At 37.4% G+C, this 15,980-nt stretch overlaps 1 protein-coding gene across 1 annotated transcript; it reads right to left on the minus strand.

The window, feature by feature from the left end:
* Positions 1-10,288: 10,288 nt before the first annotated feature.
* On the minus strand, positions 10,289-13,569 carry LOC754045 (endochitinase A1). Its single transcript, XM_030979668.1, has 2 exons — positions 13,375-13,569; positions 10,289-11,518 (listed from the first exon to the last, which is right to left on the minus strand). The coding sequence occupies exons 1-2, from the start codon at positions 13,559-13,561 to the stop codon at positions 10,524-10,526; spliced, it is 1,182 nt and encodes a 393-aa protein (XP_030835528.1). The 5' UTR covers positions 13,562-13,569; the 3' UTR covers positions 10,289-10,523.
* Positions 13,570-15,980: the final 2,411 nt, after the last annotated feature.

The raw sequence follows: 15,980 nt of genomic DNA on the forward strand, positions 1-15,980 counted from the left end.
TGTTTCAGCTTTAAAAGCCCCACTGTACTGCTTGTAGCTACTTGCTCCCTCTATATCGAAACAATGCCCAATCGGTGACCATTGGTCCCCCCTGATCCTCTTTTTCTTATGTTAATTGAGAGCTGAGTTGATGAGATGGCCACCTATCAGTCACCACCTGGGCGGTCTAATCCCTCCTAACCAAACTAGTACAGAAGGGCTTTAAAAGCTATGAGATTTAAGGCTCTGAGCTGAACAGATTTATTCAAATAAATATTATCCACAATCCTATTCTTGACCAATGCAGGCACCCTCATCTTTTTGACACTGATGAATGAGGGCACTTCATCAGAGCCTACAGGGGCAATTTTGGAGCAGGGGCGTGACTGGCGTATCCAATATTATCTGGCAGGGGGGGGGGGGGGGGGGGGGGGGGGGGGGGGGGGGGGGTTGGGGGGGGGGTGCAAAAATATGAATCGTATTCTTACAACAGCCCAATTGTAAAATACCTGAAAAGCTTAATACATAATCCTGAATTTAATTAACTCTGATGTGTGTTCTATTTAGTTGTATCTTTCTTGAGTATATGATTTTGTTTTAATGTACATAAATTTATCAACTAACAAATCAATATTTTTGTAAGATGTAGAATTTGTGAATAAAATTATGACCAATCAGTGTATAATCATGTTTGCAAATCTATTTTTGTCAGTAAGATCATTTTTCTGAAGTATTATTGTCCTAAAAAGCAGAACTGCTATTCTCTAGAATGTAACCCGATGCCCTTGAAAGTCGTGTTAATATTTTAAAACATTTCTACGGGGAGGGATGGCTCAGTGGTAGAGCAGTGATCTCTTAACTGGGAGGTCTCAGGTTCAAAACCCAGTTGATATGCTTGTGCCATGTGGTAAGGCATTAATCCTCATTATCAAGTTCCTAGGAGAAGAGTTAAAGATAAAATTGAGTTCTGATTGCATTGTGAAAGACACGTTGTGGAATTGATCAGAAAGAGTTGATCATCTAGCATATAAGTATTGGTGTGTAGTGCAAGGTTCTGGAGTCATCAAAATGATAGGAAATTTGGCCCAGTCTTGGTAAAAGTATCAAGCACTTCATGCAGACAGATGTATATGGGACTACACAAACATGTGGCATAAAAATCTGTCCTGATTTGTATACTGTTACATGCCATATTTATAATATTAAGATATTTGAAGAGCCAAGCTTTTCAGGGAACATTTCTTCTCTGCTGTTCTACCACACTTGCATATCAAAATAACAATGATAACGCTCACAAATCATTTATTACCTCTCCCCAGAACTCAACCTTTTCTTTAAAGCCATTGGTTCCCTGGTTGCTTACCGTACTTCCAAGCATGCACATGCTTCGTTCACTGCCGGGTAAAACAATCATCAAACACTTTCATTGTCCACACAGAATGAGTGATGAATATCAATTTCACAGAAATCAAATTAAACAAATACAACGGTGTAGAGTCCTGGTGTTTTTTATTGCAAAATAACTTCTCAATGCCAAAGAAGGAGTGGGGACAACAAAAGCACTTACAGTTACACCATATCCACCATTCAATTAGGAATTCAATTTCAGTAAAAAGTGAAGAAAAATATCAAACAAATTCACATAATCATCATTTATCAAACTGGCCAAAATACTGAATCTTGAATCAAATTCCTCAAACAGAATAGCCCAATATCAAAATTATACTAGAATTATATAAAAGTGATACCAGTCTTTTGGTTTCAGATAGAATTACACAATGACAGAGTACTTTATAGTTTTATTAGATACATGTATCAAAATTAATGACTGACCAAATATCACGGTATCGCAGTATTACAAAGTCAAGATTAATTTTCTTTCCGAAATTTCAGTGGGGTTTCTTTCTTGATATCAGTCTGATCTCTCAAAGAAATTTGGTTAACGACAATAGAGGGAGGTAGACAAACATTTATTTGTGTAGACAAATGGGCATACTAGTGACTGAAAAGTCTGCACATTAAATACTTAGCACCTTTTTTATGTCATTTGCCTGTGATGCAAAAAAAGGAAAAAAAGCTGTCAATAATTTGTTGTTACATCTTAGCAAAACAATCATAATAACCAGGATTGTAATTTAGTACACATCATTAATTTCACAATTGGACAAGAATTGTGATCGCCAAATAAAGCAAGTGCTTGATACTTCATATTTTTCTCTTCTTTTCTTTATAATTAATTTATTCATTGACACCGTTGTACGGTTGTTATCCTTCTCTCAAAATCATCAATCGCCTTGCTTAATGAAACTTAAAAACTCTTTAAAAACAAACATCCTTTTGTTCTTTTCAAAATACACATACTTTTGGGGTGGAATGATGAAAATGCTGATAATACTTCTTTTGCAAAAGAAAAAAAATACCATGGATGACTCGACCACAAATATTTCATACTTTCAGTTTGTGCATTTCAAAAGCATCAAGTACTCTTTCACTTTGAAATTTGGCTTCAGAAAATGTCACATTCTTTTTACTTTTCATACTGTACAAACAAGAAAAGATATACTCATATTTCTCAGAAATATTTCCATACTTTCAACGTGAATAGTTGCATAAACTTTATTTTGGTCACGTATTTGGCAGCTCATAGTACAACGACAATCATAAATTTCCATCAAAAATCTGTTCATATGAAATAGTTTAAACATATGAAAGCTCAATATTTTCATAACAGCATTATTGCTGATAATTTTTTGTCTCCACTATAAAAAAATGGTCCTCGATAGTACAGTAACAAGAAATAAAGCACGATTGGTTTCAAATCCTAATCTTTAGGAGTAAAAATATAGGTAAATATTTACTTTCTAGATATTTGTTCTTTCTTAATTTCTGTTTTTGTCTTTGTTCGGTCCATGAGCCTGCTTCCGATGGAAATATTTCTGAACATTCAGTAACGACACATTATTATATACTTTGAATGATATCAACCTGTAAATCTAATGGGGAAACAAAAACACCTTTATGAAATAATGAATAACGTACACAGAGACTTTTAAGTGAAATTAATGAGCAATTCCTTTCACTTGGATGTGAATATCAAACAGGCTTTGTTTCTTTTTCAACAAAATATGTTTAAATTCATGCTAATTTCAAAGTGATTGTGATTTAAACTGTATGCTCCAGCAAAGTTGATGTCCATCAACATTATATGTCAACAAATCATTGAATCAATTTCATCTGCAAAGAATATTTATATATACTTTATCTGCTCCTGCAATAAAATAAATATATTGGCTTGATTATCTTAAATTCAAATATCAAAATTGTATTCTTTTGATAAATTGGAACCATTCAAATGTCTTGCCTTTTCCTCTCCAAAGTTCATCGTCCCTCGGATAGGACATTTAAATGCAAGTCCCATGGATGACAGAGCCAAACTCCATATTTTCAAGATCATAGCTTGGGACAACTGGGGCTTGTACTCATTCTAATACAAACTAAAAGTTAAATTAAAAAAAAAAGTTGTTTAAAGCTCCATATTCATGTAGTGCACCTGCATAACCTCATCAATATGGTTGTGAAAGCTTAGCCAGCAATGGTTTGATAGCTTATACAATTCAAATGAAGTCAACTACTACGACTCCTTCTACTTACATTCTACAATCTCAACTGACTATCAATGTTTTTTAAACTAAATCATTTTACGAGTTGCTGTCACGAGTCACATCGGAGGGTCATGCCACTTTTCTTTACACACCAATGTATCTTATACTGGATATTGAACTCTTTAACGCTTGGTTTAAACTATAAACAGGGCGTTCGATCTGAGTGCATCTTCTCTTTTTTCACAAATGGAACATTCTAAATGTTCTGAAGGAAAATTTATCAAAATATCACATATTTCTCAGTTGTGTAGTACTACTACTACAGTATTGGTAGAAAAATGGCCCATCTCCATTCTCGATTTAAATCAGCAATTTTTATTTTGAATCCCAGGTGACCGTATTCATTTCATACCCCCTCGATGTTCAATTTGTTCAATTTGTTCAACACAACTCAAAAAAGACATCTTTTCCAATGCAAGAAATATCACTGCTTATTCTAACACAGATTAAATTCCAATATAATTATGTCTGGCATCTTCAGTTATGTTGAAGCCTAACGTGACCCAAGTATGAATAATCAAGCCTGCCCTCTGTAGTTTTCTTAATGTCATGCCAATAGCAGTCAAGTGAGTCAACTCCTCTCTACCCACGTGCAGCACATTTCACAAAGAAACACATCACAGATCAAAGGCTCGTTCAAAACCGCAGCGTTTAAGACGAAGTCAAGTGTTAAACGCTTCAAATTTCTTAATCTAACAACAAAGATCTCAGTGAATGCAAGCACTTCCTTTGTTGCGCACAGTTACCAGTCATTCTACATATTGAAATATCTGGCAGTTTTTTTTTTTGCCGTGGATTACCGCACTGTATCTGAAGTCTGAACAAGCCTTTAGTACAACTCTAGAAGAGAGGTAGACAACATATCAATATGTGAACTCATTCATGTCAAACTACACATGATTTGAAGTGAGTTTGAGTTTCGCAGCAGAGTATTTTTGGCATAAAAGTTTAGTCGAGAGTCTCACTGTAAATCCTATTGATTTAATTATTCTTTTCACAAATGATAAAGTGATTAAGTAATGAATTAATCTTTTGTTGAATAAAACTATTAAAAACAAATCTTACTTCGATTTAAACATATAAACTCAGCAACTGCAACTAATGGAATTGATTCCTCTTTTCCAGTATAACCAGAAACTAGCGTGTGCATGAAATGTTTGTGAATTTCATAAGTGGTTGAGATTCAAAATTCAAAATAGTTTTAATGCCGTGAGTTAATTGAATGACACCAAAAGCAATAGTTTCACGCTGTGGAAAAATGGACATCTTTACAATAAGCCACTTCAGAGCTAGCACTTGTACAATTGACCCCCAGATATCCACGGATCTGTTAAACATGGAGACGTCCCACTTTGTGCATTTTAGAATAATCCCTGCCAAAGTGATTGAGGTGCTTCATGAATACCTTTTGTGTGCCTTCTCGAAAGAGAATACTTCCACCTGTTTATCAGAGATTTTACCTCCAGTGCATATATGAATGATGACTACATAATTTTCATGAACACGCATCCAGCAGTCGTCTTGGTGGGTTTTACTGTTTTGTACAAATGACCTTAATATCTGCCCATGTGCAGATAGGATCTTAGAAGTTGCTTGTCCGTGACAGTTTCATGTTGCTGCAGTTTCTGGTTTAACAATAATATATACCGTATCTACTTTAACTTTAACTTATTCCTGAAACATCCCAAAATCTAGCTAGTAGCTATCATGGAAAACAAACATTTTCTGGTCTTAAAAGAAGATGGTCACTTCTAAATATAGTATCCTAAAAAAAATTATTTAAAAATAGAAAAATAAGTAGGGAACTTGAAATTCAAGGAAAGTGGGGCACACGGACATTAAGATTTGAACTCCCAGGCCTTGTTTCATTAAACTTTTCATCAATAACAAACATGTTACAGTATATAGAAAATGCTTTGAAACAGGGTCTTGAAATCGGAGACTACATACCAAGAAGCACTATCCTCCCTCCAACCATTTTTGGTGCAGAGTGCCAGAAGGGTTATAAGTAATGGTGCTTCATCGAGTTAACGCCTTCCTGGCTCTCACTCAATGACAACATGGCACATTCTAGAACTTTATGGCACTCTCATCCTCGAGAATACATCTAGGCTTCAATTACAGAATGCATAAGTAATGGCACTTTATAGAGGTAATGCCTTCCTGGCTCTCACTTGTTGAAAGCATGGCACGTTCTAGAACTCTTTGGCACTCTCACCCTGGAGAATAAATCAGTAGTTTTCTATTACTAAATGTATAAGTTATGGCACTTTATAGAGTTAACGCCTTTTTTGCTCTCACTCATTAACAGCATGGCACATTCTAGAACTCTTTGGCACTCTCACCCTCCAGAATAAATCTGGAGGCTTCCATTACCAGAGATCTTAGAAAAGTCTTGGAAAATAAGTAAAGAAATATAAAATGTTTGGAATAAAGTAGATATTTTCATACCATCCCACATCTCTTCCCCTGCCCCTACCAATCCGCAAGCACAGACTCTAATTTGACAATTTACCACAATTCCTAAAGCCTTGAGCAGAGCCTAGATATGTCAGTCTCTGGCTATAGTGGTGGTGGTGGTGGTTATTTTACCCGACTGCTAAGAAAGCAGAAATGCTTGCAAGTAAGCAACCAGACGGCCCATGGCTTTAGGTCCTCTCCGACGGACCTGGTCATGAGGATTTATGCCTTAGCTATGTCAGGAGCGGCTACAGTACACCATAATCGGATGACAACTTGAACGAAATGGCCTACTCGTCTCTAGAGATGGATTTTACCGAATACGCTCTCCTTCTAATTGCTGTAGATACGGGTCGTACTTCAGCGTTTAGTAGGTCATGTGACATGATGTATTGCTGCACGCATTGTCCAATTTTCAGACATCCAATGATGTTAGCGTCTGCTAAACTCTGTTTCTGCACCTCTGGGAAAACAGACTGGTTAAATTCCATCAGCGTTTATTTTTTGGGTGCATTTTGGGGACACCATACTATCATTTTCCAGATCTCCTGCAGTAATGCGCTGTATGTTTGCTGTCTAAGAGTAACTGGACTTTTTGAAGATAGAATTCCTACAAACTGTGAGAGATGGCCCATACTGCTTCCTCATGTTAATAACAGCAAAAAAATTAGCAAATAACAAATCCATTATCTCTCTCTCTATCTCTTTATCAGTTTTTACACATATATCTCCTGTACAGATATTGTTATGATATATCCAAATGTCAAAGCAAACCTTTTGGCACCATTCTCCTTTCTGGGTTCAAGGTCTTTCCCCGCTGATTGACTGTATTTCCTTTGTTGGCAAAGCACATGGGGAAAAGGGATCTTTGTTTTGTTGGCATTAAGACAGGTCAAAACAATTGTGTTTATGAGGAGGCAGTGTACTTGTTCTAAGAATCTTACAAATGTTTTGCATTTTAAAATTTTTGATGGATTGATTTTGGCAAGATCCTTCTGGTACATGCTTAATTATCAAAAACCAGCAAGCTTTGCTAGTCCCATACATAAACAAAGATGCTGGCTCCTACTGAACATGTGAACAGAGCATTACAATTTTTCTTTCATTATCCAACCTATTGCGAAGTAAGAACTCCCATGAGAACAAAGACAATGATCGTTCCTTTATTAAGCAGAAATTTTACCCTAGCCCCCTACATAAGAAAAGATGTTGGATTCTCAAAACCAGCAAGCTTTACTAGTCCCATATACATAAACAAAGATGCTGGTTCCTACTGTACATGTGAACAGGGCATTACACTCTTTTTTTTCTTCAAAAACCTAGTCCCAAACATAAGCAAAGATGCTGGATTCTCAAAACCAACCAGCTTTGCAAGTCCCATACATACAGAAAGATGCTGGCTCCTACTGAAAACATGAGAACAGGGCATTACACTCTATTGCTCACAGCTCCCATGGGTCCAGACAGGAAACCAAGAGGTGGCACACTAAAACCCAAAGCATTGTCAGACAATGAACTCCGCCGGTCGCGCTAGTCTAGTTCCTAATCTTGACGCCGCACAAGTATCCTGATTGTTGTCTCTAAGAGAGCTGTAGACTGCTAGTTTTAAAGCCTGTCTGCACTACTTGTATCTACTTGCACCTCTATATAGCAAACAATGCCTAATTGGTGCCTGTTGATCCCCCATCATCCCCTTTTTCTTATGTTAATCGAGAGCTAATCAGATAACCACAAAGTAGTGACCTTGCAAGGTCTAATCCTCCCTGGTCAAACTAGTGCAGACAGGCTTTAAGGGACAAACCCTTGTCAGTTGTAATGCATAACAGAGGGTCTGAGCTTGGAGACTATAGAGAGGCCGCAGTCTATAGTCCCTGTACTGTAGCTGCTCTTGACAAAGAACCAGAGACTGACAGAAGTTAGGCTCGGCTCAAGACTATGTACAGTGAAAGCTGTCTATAAAGACCACCCAAGGGAGACACGAAAAGTGGTCTTTATAGGCAGGTGGTCTCTATGTACAGGTGCCTGTTTCAATGAGAAACATTTTGAAGGGAAACACAAAATATGGTCTTTGTAGACATGTGGTCATTCACGTTAAGTGCCAAATTAGAGTCTGAGAGTGCAGACTAGCATATCGCCAATCTGCATCTTGGTGCAGACAACGAAGGAGTAGACAAAATGTACGAAAAATGACGGAGAGAAATTAGATCTAAACCAGCTAAGGTGGAGATAAGTCTTTGAAGTATTTATCAATCAGTGGTTGTGGCAGGTCCCTGGTAAAACAAGGGATTTTTATTAATATGTGACAAACTTAATCTCATGTAGAAATCAGGATCATTATTGGTCTGAACAGTCAACATTTTAACTAGTCTTTATTTCAGACCTTCCATTGAGCATTGCATGGTGTGCACAGTCAGGCATTATAATCCTTTTGCTAATTTGCCATCTGATTTCAAGTCAACAATTGACGATGACTTAATCTTGCTGATCGAGTAAAGTCACATGGATCAGATCTTTATCACTTAATATTGAACAAGAAGTTTTTGTTTTGAACAAAAGGGGGGGGGGGGAAGAAGAAAGAAAAGTTGAAAAGTGAAATGATATCACGGGATCATGCAGTAACATTCATGTTGCTAGCCTGATGTCCAGACCTTCACTAGCACAGACACACTGGTTGTCTGAACACATAAAAATGCAACAATGCTGTAATCAAACAAGTCCACAATAGGCCTGTTTTCATCAGCTCGAGTTTGACAAATAACCCGCTAATTTCAGACTCGGGATATTATCCCGAAGCTCATAATTGCGTCTTCACCAGACCAATACGCTCATCACAAGCTAGCTTAGACGGGCACAAATTAGCCCTCTATTTCCCAAATAGTGGGATATTTTGGAAACAAGACCGAATTTTCTTGGGATATTTTCTCGACCAAATATCCCGCTAATTGCAACTGCGGGCTGATGAAGCCATGAATAAACTGGCTAATTTGCGATCGGGATAGTTAAAATAGCGGATTATTTGGCAAACTCGAGCTGATGAAGACAGGCCTATGTAGATACAGCACACTGGTCTGTAACCACACCTTGCACATAGAGAGAGTGAAAGCCAATTACCTCATCATTACATCTCCCAATTGGCCAATTATTAAGTTGTCTGACAAATGATCTCTCTTACTCTGCTAGTCTCAGATTCAAGCCTCGAAAATTCAAAATGCTATCCTAGCAAAAGAGGAAAACAAAGTACACTACCTGTAACAGTCTTTGCTGGGGTGTGTATATCAATTTGTAATGGTGATCCAACATCTGCACTAGGCAGCATTTACTATCGGCTTAATTTCTTCAAAGAGATAAAGCGTTATGGATAGACTTTAACTGCAGTGGACCATCCCCCCCCCCCTCAATCCAGTGAATTGCCAAAACCAAACGTAGATACTGCAGCCTCATCTGGCTAGCAAGTGCAACATCGATGACCTTAGAATAGAGGTATGCAATCAATCTTTTGCTTCTGCTTTAAAACTGATGCTTCTGGTGATAAAGGGTCTGAAGGAACACACTACGACCGTGGTCCCATCAACACTAGCAGAAAAGCTTCAAGGATGTGCCGTGACGTCAAGCGTTAAAACTCAAATCTTGATCTAATTAGATGCAAAGGGAAGGACAATATAGTCCATTGGTTAGATTCGTTTCCTCCATTTTCCTATCTACGAGCTACCAAAAAGAAGTCAGGGAAAGATAATATAAAAGAGATTCCTCTTTCTTGTAATTGTTCCAAATGTATGACGCAAAAGTGCCAATTTTAGATCAATGACAAATGTTGTTTTCCTCCTGGCATTGTTTTGTTTGGGGATCATGAGAAATCAACATCCAAACTATCAAAAACAGAAGTGACCACGTCTAGCCAGAAAATTTTTGTTTCTATTTTTACTTAAATGACTCTGTGAGTACTTATCTTACATGATACATGTATATGAGCCTAGACGCATTACTTTTTGTGAACCATTTCACTACTTCTGTCATCAAACTGCCAAAAGAAATATTTTCAACTCAAACTGTAATTGTCCCCCCCTCCCCTGTAAATGTCTTTATTCCTTTTCTCTATATTTCATAAACAGTTCCTTGAGAATATGTGAACCGAGGATAAATCTCTTCACACTTAACAGGCAAGACAAACAATTACAACCTTTTAAAAAAAAGATTAGACACTTCAAGCTAGAAATTGCTTCATCTCACTTTATATTAAGAGTTGGTGTTTGATAGGGGGAATAATTGTGCTCGCTCAATCATTAACAAATAGGTCATCTGATTATCTGATGTTCATTGCATACCTTTTTTAACGCAGAAAAGTACAAGTACATGTAAGATAGGTCATTTTTGTATGAACTGCTTTCAGAGTGATTGTCTTGTGAAATTCTTTCTGGAACACTTTTAAGTGGTACCCCCAGAATCCTTTTCATTTCTACGGCCCTCCTCGTCCTCTTTCTTTGTTTCCATGTCTTTCCTAGATGATGATGTTGTGGTTGACGATGATGATCCTTTCTCCTCCATCTTCTCTGCTTCAATCTTAACAGTTGCCATAGCAAGTGCATCACTCGTAGTGTCATCAGTAACCTTGTTATCCTCATGCTTGATTGTCATGGCAACACCTTTCTTTTCTGCTTCCTCCGGGATCTCTGCAGTGTCCATCACCTCGACTTTTACCCCCTCCATCTCCTCCTTCTGTGCCATTGGTTGTGCCGTTGGCTCCTGCATCACACCGGACCTCACCTCCTTTCCAATACCTGTAGTCTCCACTGGAGTGTCCTCAGCAGAAGAGCTTACCACCGACTTTATCAAGGATTGAGGAGCTGCTGTAGGAATGGCTTCTACAGAGGGTTCTTCCTTTACCTTTGACATGGACTTCTTTCCAACACCTGAAGTCTCCGCAGCAGAAGAAGAGCTTACCTCTGACTTCATCAAGGGTTGAGGATTGGCGGCAGGAACAGAGGATTCTTCCTTTACATTCGACCTTCCCTTCTTTCCAATACCTGAAGAGCTTACCTCCGGTTTCATCAAGGGTCGAGCGGCGGCCGTAGGAACGGTTTCTACAGAGGGTTCTTCCTTTACTTTCGACCTCGCCTTCTTACCAAACCCTGAAGTCTCCGCAGCAGAAGAGCTAACCTCCGACTTCATCAAGGGTTGAGCAGCAGCCGTAGGAATGGTTTCTGCAAGGAGTTTTCCCTTTACTTTCGACCTCGCCTCATCTCGAATACTGGGTGTCGCGGTGGTAGAAGAGCTTGCAGCTGGTTGCATCAGGGGTTGGGGAGCGGCCGCAGGAATGGACGAGGTTACAGTTGCAGGAGGTCTCTCTGTGGAAGGTCTTCTGCTGACTGGACGACTACTGGACTGTAGCTTGGTGAACATCATCATGGGTCGTCTAAAACCTGCAGGACAATGGAAGAGGACAAGTAATATTGTTAAAGAGAAAGACCAGTAATGGTCATGCGATTGCATTGTGAAAGAATCGTTGTGGAATCAATCAGAAAAGGTTGATCATCTAGCATAAAAGTATTGGTGTGTACAGCAAGGTTCTGGAATCATCAAAATGATAAAAAATTTGGCCCAGTCTTGGTAAAGTTACAAGCACTGCACAGAAAGATGTATATTGGGGTGCGCAACACGTGCGCAACATACGCATGATATCTATCCGGTCCAAATAGATATAATATCTTACCAAATATATCAGTTAGTAGGCGGTTTTTCGGCAAAATTTGTATCATCACGTATTAGTCAAAAAATATTCTTTCACATGATTGGTAATAAGAGCTTCCATTTCATTTTTTGAGAGGGAGTCGTTTCCAAAACTGCCTTAAGAAACAAAATTTTCACAGAACACATTTAAGATGGGATCTAAAAAAACTGTAGATAAATGAGATCAGGCACATGAATTTGATGTAAAATATATTAAGGTGCATTCATAATTCAAAGGGAATAAAAGATGAATCAACGCAAGGTCTTTTGGCAACAACATAATGTACATAATGATGCGAATGCTTTTCACCATGAGTAGTATTCACAACATTTGTGTGATCTCGATTGTATTTCGTAGATTCTCACAGATTCAAGACACGAAGACACGCATCTACTGCACTGTACCTAGGCAACATTCAGAGTAAAGTTCTGACAGATTTCAGTCAAGGTTTGTCAAGGTGAAATCTCAAAACTCAGATTGAAATCCTTGAAAATAAAGTGATAAAATCTTTGACGAATTTTGTGAATCATAAAATGATTGCCAATTACAAAAGGACCACCACTTGTTGAAATGTACTTCCCTGTATAAATTCTGTTACCTGAAACATAAAAATAAATGGCATAAAAGAGGTTGAAAGCATCGTTTAACAATGTTAAATCTGAGATGCATGGCCCTGCGCGTTATCAGTGTCTGTAATATGGTGTAATATTGAAGCCCTAAAAAAAAATTGCATTTCAAAATGATCATGAAGTGCCTCAAAAAAAAAATTAAAATCTTTGAGTGACCGGTTTTACCACTCATTTTCCCCAATAGACTGTAGTGTTATAAAAAATGTGAGAAAAAGACAAATTAAATTCCATTTCCAATCACAAATTTCTTGATAATCAGACAGGCAATCGGCTTGTAAAAGTCATGGGATTCCTGACTAACCTAAAAGTTTATAATTATTGCAGCATGGGCAAAATCCAGGATTTTGTTTCAGAATCTGAGGCAATGTTACCAAGTCAATTTAAAGGTACTATGTCACATTTGCAACGGCAATTGAAAGATAATACTAATTTAGAACTTCCCTAAAAAAAAGGGTGCTTGAAAATGTCTTTAAGTAGGAAAATACCGACTATTAGTTGTCGAATTGACTTAAGAGCTATAGAGCCAGTAAGTAATAGTCTGATTTTCAGACCATTGTAATGAATGGTCGTATGTTATATGCTGCGCAAAGATTCAATAAGTTTAATTTTGGCCATTACAAGAATTGGGTTATTAATGTAGACAAATGCTCATGTACCTTTACAGCTCAATTTATGTACCGTATATTATTACCAAAGAATAAAAAAAGCCAGTCAGTCACTCCATAGTGTCTGACAGTGAAGTCTAGCAAATAAACGGATTTCCTTGCATAATTTGAATATTAGGACACTGTTAATGTTTATATTTCACAGATAGGATATACATGACATATTCATAGTTCCCGCAAAGTTCTACAGAATTTGATGTATGCTGCAAAGGGACATAGTATCTTTAAACTGGCTATTATATTCTACTCCAAACCTTTAGACTTGTTGATGGGAGTACCGATGACTTCACAGCTTGCAAAGCCGATCTCTTGAGACAGCAGGTATTCCTTGAACCGATTGGGCATGAAGCGGATTTCGTTGTAGTTATGATACGTCTTCTCCTGCAGAAATGAAAGAAAGAATGCAAGAAAAAAATATTGAGAATTGTTCGACTTAAGCATTTGTTTGATTATTATAGTTGTTTCATTTATCTTATTTTTTTATTATTTTTTATTTTATTTTTATTATTAGTTATTTTTAATGATATTATTTATCATAAATTTATTTCTTATCTAATTATTATTATTATTTTTTTTTTTGAGGGGGGGGGGGCACAAATCAATATTTCACAGGCAAGATTAATTATTTCTGCCTCCAATAACATAACACTCACTATGAACATGACTGACACAGAAAGCGGACAAAATATACAGTTCCTCAGGTAGACAAAGGAACTTCCCTTCACTGCTATTATGTAAAAAGGTGAATATGCATTTGGCACCTGTTCTACACATTTTTACATAATAGCAGTGAAGGGATGTTCCTTTGTCTACCTGAGGAACTGTATATTTTGTCCGCTTTCTTTGTCAGTCATTTTCATAGTGACTTGCACTTATTCCACATAATTACATACAGAAGGTTTATTTTGTGACTTTATTTAATATTTTTAAAACACATTTTTATCATATTTACAATGATTTGTTTATCATTTTTTCTTCTTCTTAACTTCAACCCAGTCAAACCTGTCTAATATTGACCACCCACTATAAAAGGTCAACTGTCTACAGTAGTCATGCACTTTACTTTTGTCACCCTTGACAAAAGATGTGTGTTGTGGAACCTGTCTAGAAAGGTCACCTGTCTACAGTGGCAACTTTTTCTGTTTTCCTAGGGTGGCCTTTATGAACAGGTTTTACTGCATCTTGCCTACACACAAACAAATTATATTGTGTCTTGAAAAGTTGACTGTGTAGTCATAAGAACTTCACTACCAACAGTTACAGTGATCATGACATGGCATGGCATTGTAAAACCTCGGTCACAAATGCCATTACGAACTGCTACGAACGCCGTACGAACGATTTTCAGACAATGGAAAAACAGGGAGATTCGTACGAAATTATCGTTCGTACAAACCTTTGTGACCGTAACATAACAGACTTTAAGTGGACAAAAGACAATAACACTGAGCCACTTTTGCCATGCTATAAATAGAAACAGGAACTGTAGGAGAGGAACTAAAATAGAAAGTGATTGTTCGTAGTAGCGACATGGTCAACAAAAACAGCCAAAGTTCACCCTGTCAATGTCGATCTAGGTGAAACTTTTGCTGGTACTAGAAGAGGCCAAAGACCAGAGTGAAAGCCAACAACCTTAGGGTTACAGAAGCTTTTTCCATTGCCAATGTACGGCAAAATCTACATTTACCATTGGCCAATTTTCTCAGCCCAAAATCATTTTGAAAAATTATGATTTTTGTGGACTGCCATTTACACTCCTGACAACCCCCTGATGGTGTTTGCTCATAACGTTTTTTCTGTGAGAAATGCGCAAACCAACTTGTCGCTACTCTGTGTGCGATCCCGCAGAAGCGAGGAGAGTTGTGCGACAAAATACTGGCATAATACAGAAGTTCTCATTTACACTGCAAAAAATCTGTAAAATGTTAGCAGGCGTTTAAAATAAATATACTCTTGAGGTGAATTTGTTTACTTCAGTTTTTCGACATGTTGGCCGGTAGTTGTTTAGGAACTACGGACGAAACACTGGAATGTGAGAAAAATCAACAATTTCTGCTTGTAATTGCAGCTGATTTTAGAACTTGACCATAATTTTTCTATATCTATTTATAGAAGTTGAAATAGGTCATGACAAATTTCAAAGAATAACATTTTAGAGGTACAGTGTAGATGCACAACTAATTATTAATTGTCTAAATTTTGTTTGAGTTCTTTTTGGTGCTTGTTTGTTTTGTTTATGCTTGTTCCTTTGTGCCTTTGCCAAGTATAGAAAACTTGACATGAAATTTGCTACACATGGACGTACAGGTATCTTCAATTTCCAAAGAAACATTTCCCTCATTGTAATTTTACTCCCCGAGGCACATCAACTCAGCCATTTAGTCAGTAAACATAAGCTCTGCAAAAGACATCTTCTTTTCCTCCTTTCATGAGTCACTCATGCAAATAAATTTGCAAAATATTGTGTTTTTTCAGACATATGATGCACATTAAATAAATACCCAGTTGACGGTCAGGTGTCATTTCTGTGCATCCTGAACAGGAAATATTTGATTTCCTGCTGAGGACTGATATCAAAATACAAGAAACATTGTTATCCAAACAATTGAAAAATTCAGTTGTCATCAGTTGTCACCCTAAAAATAGTCCAAAACATTATTTGGACAGGAAAAATGTTTGATTCTCAAATTTGTAAAAGCATGAAGAAGAAAAAAATCAACAAAGCGGGCCCCCAAAAATGCTACTTGAAATTTCCCCCATTCCCCCCCCCCCTCTCATACTTTGACTGCAGGCAAAACTCCCTTCTATTCATCAAAGTCGTCCACAAATGACCGACTTCCACATTCTAAACCCAAGAGGG

Source organism: Strongylocentrotus purpuratus, unplaced genomic scaffold, assembly GCF_000002235.5.
Source record: "Strongylocentrotus purpuratus isolate Spur 01 unplaced genomic scaffold, Spur_5.0 spur5_contig_816, whole genome shotgun sequence".
In the NCBI taxonomy this organism is placed as follows: domain Eukaryota; kingdom Metazoa; phylum Echinodermata; class Echinoidea; order Camarodonta; family Strongylocentrotidae; genus Strongylocentrotus; species Strongylocentrotus purpuratus.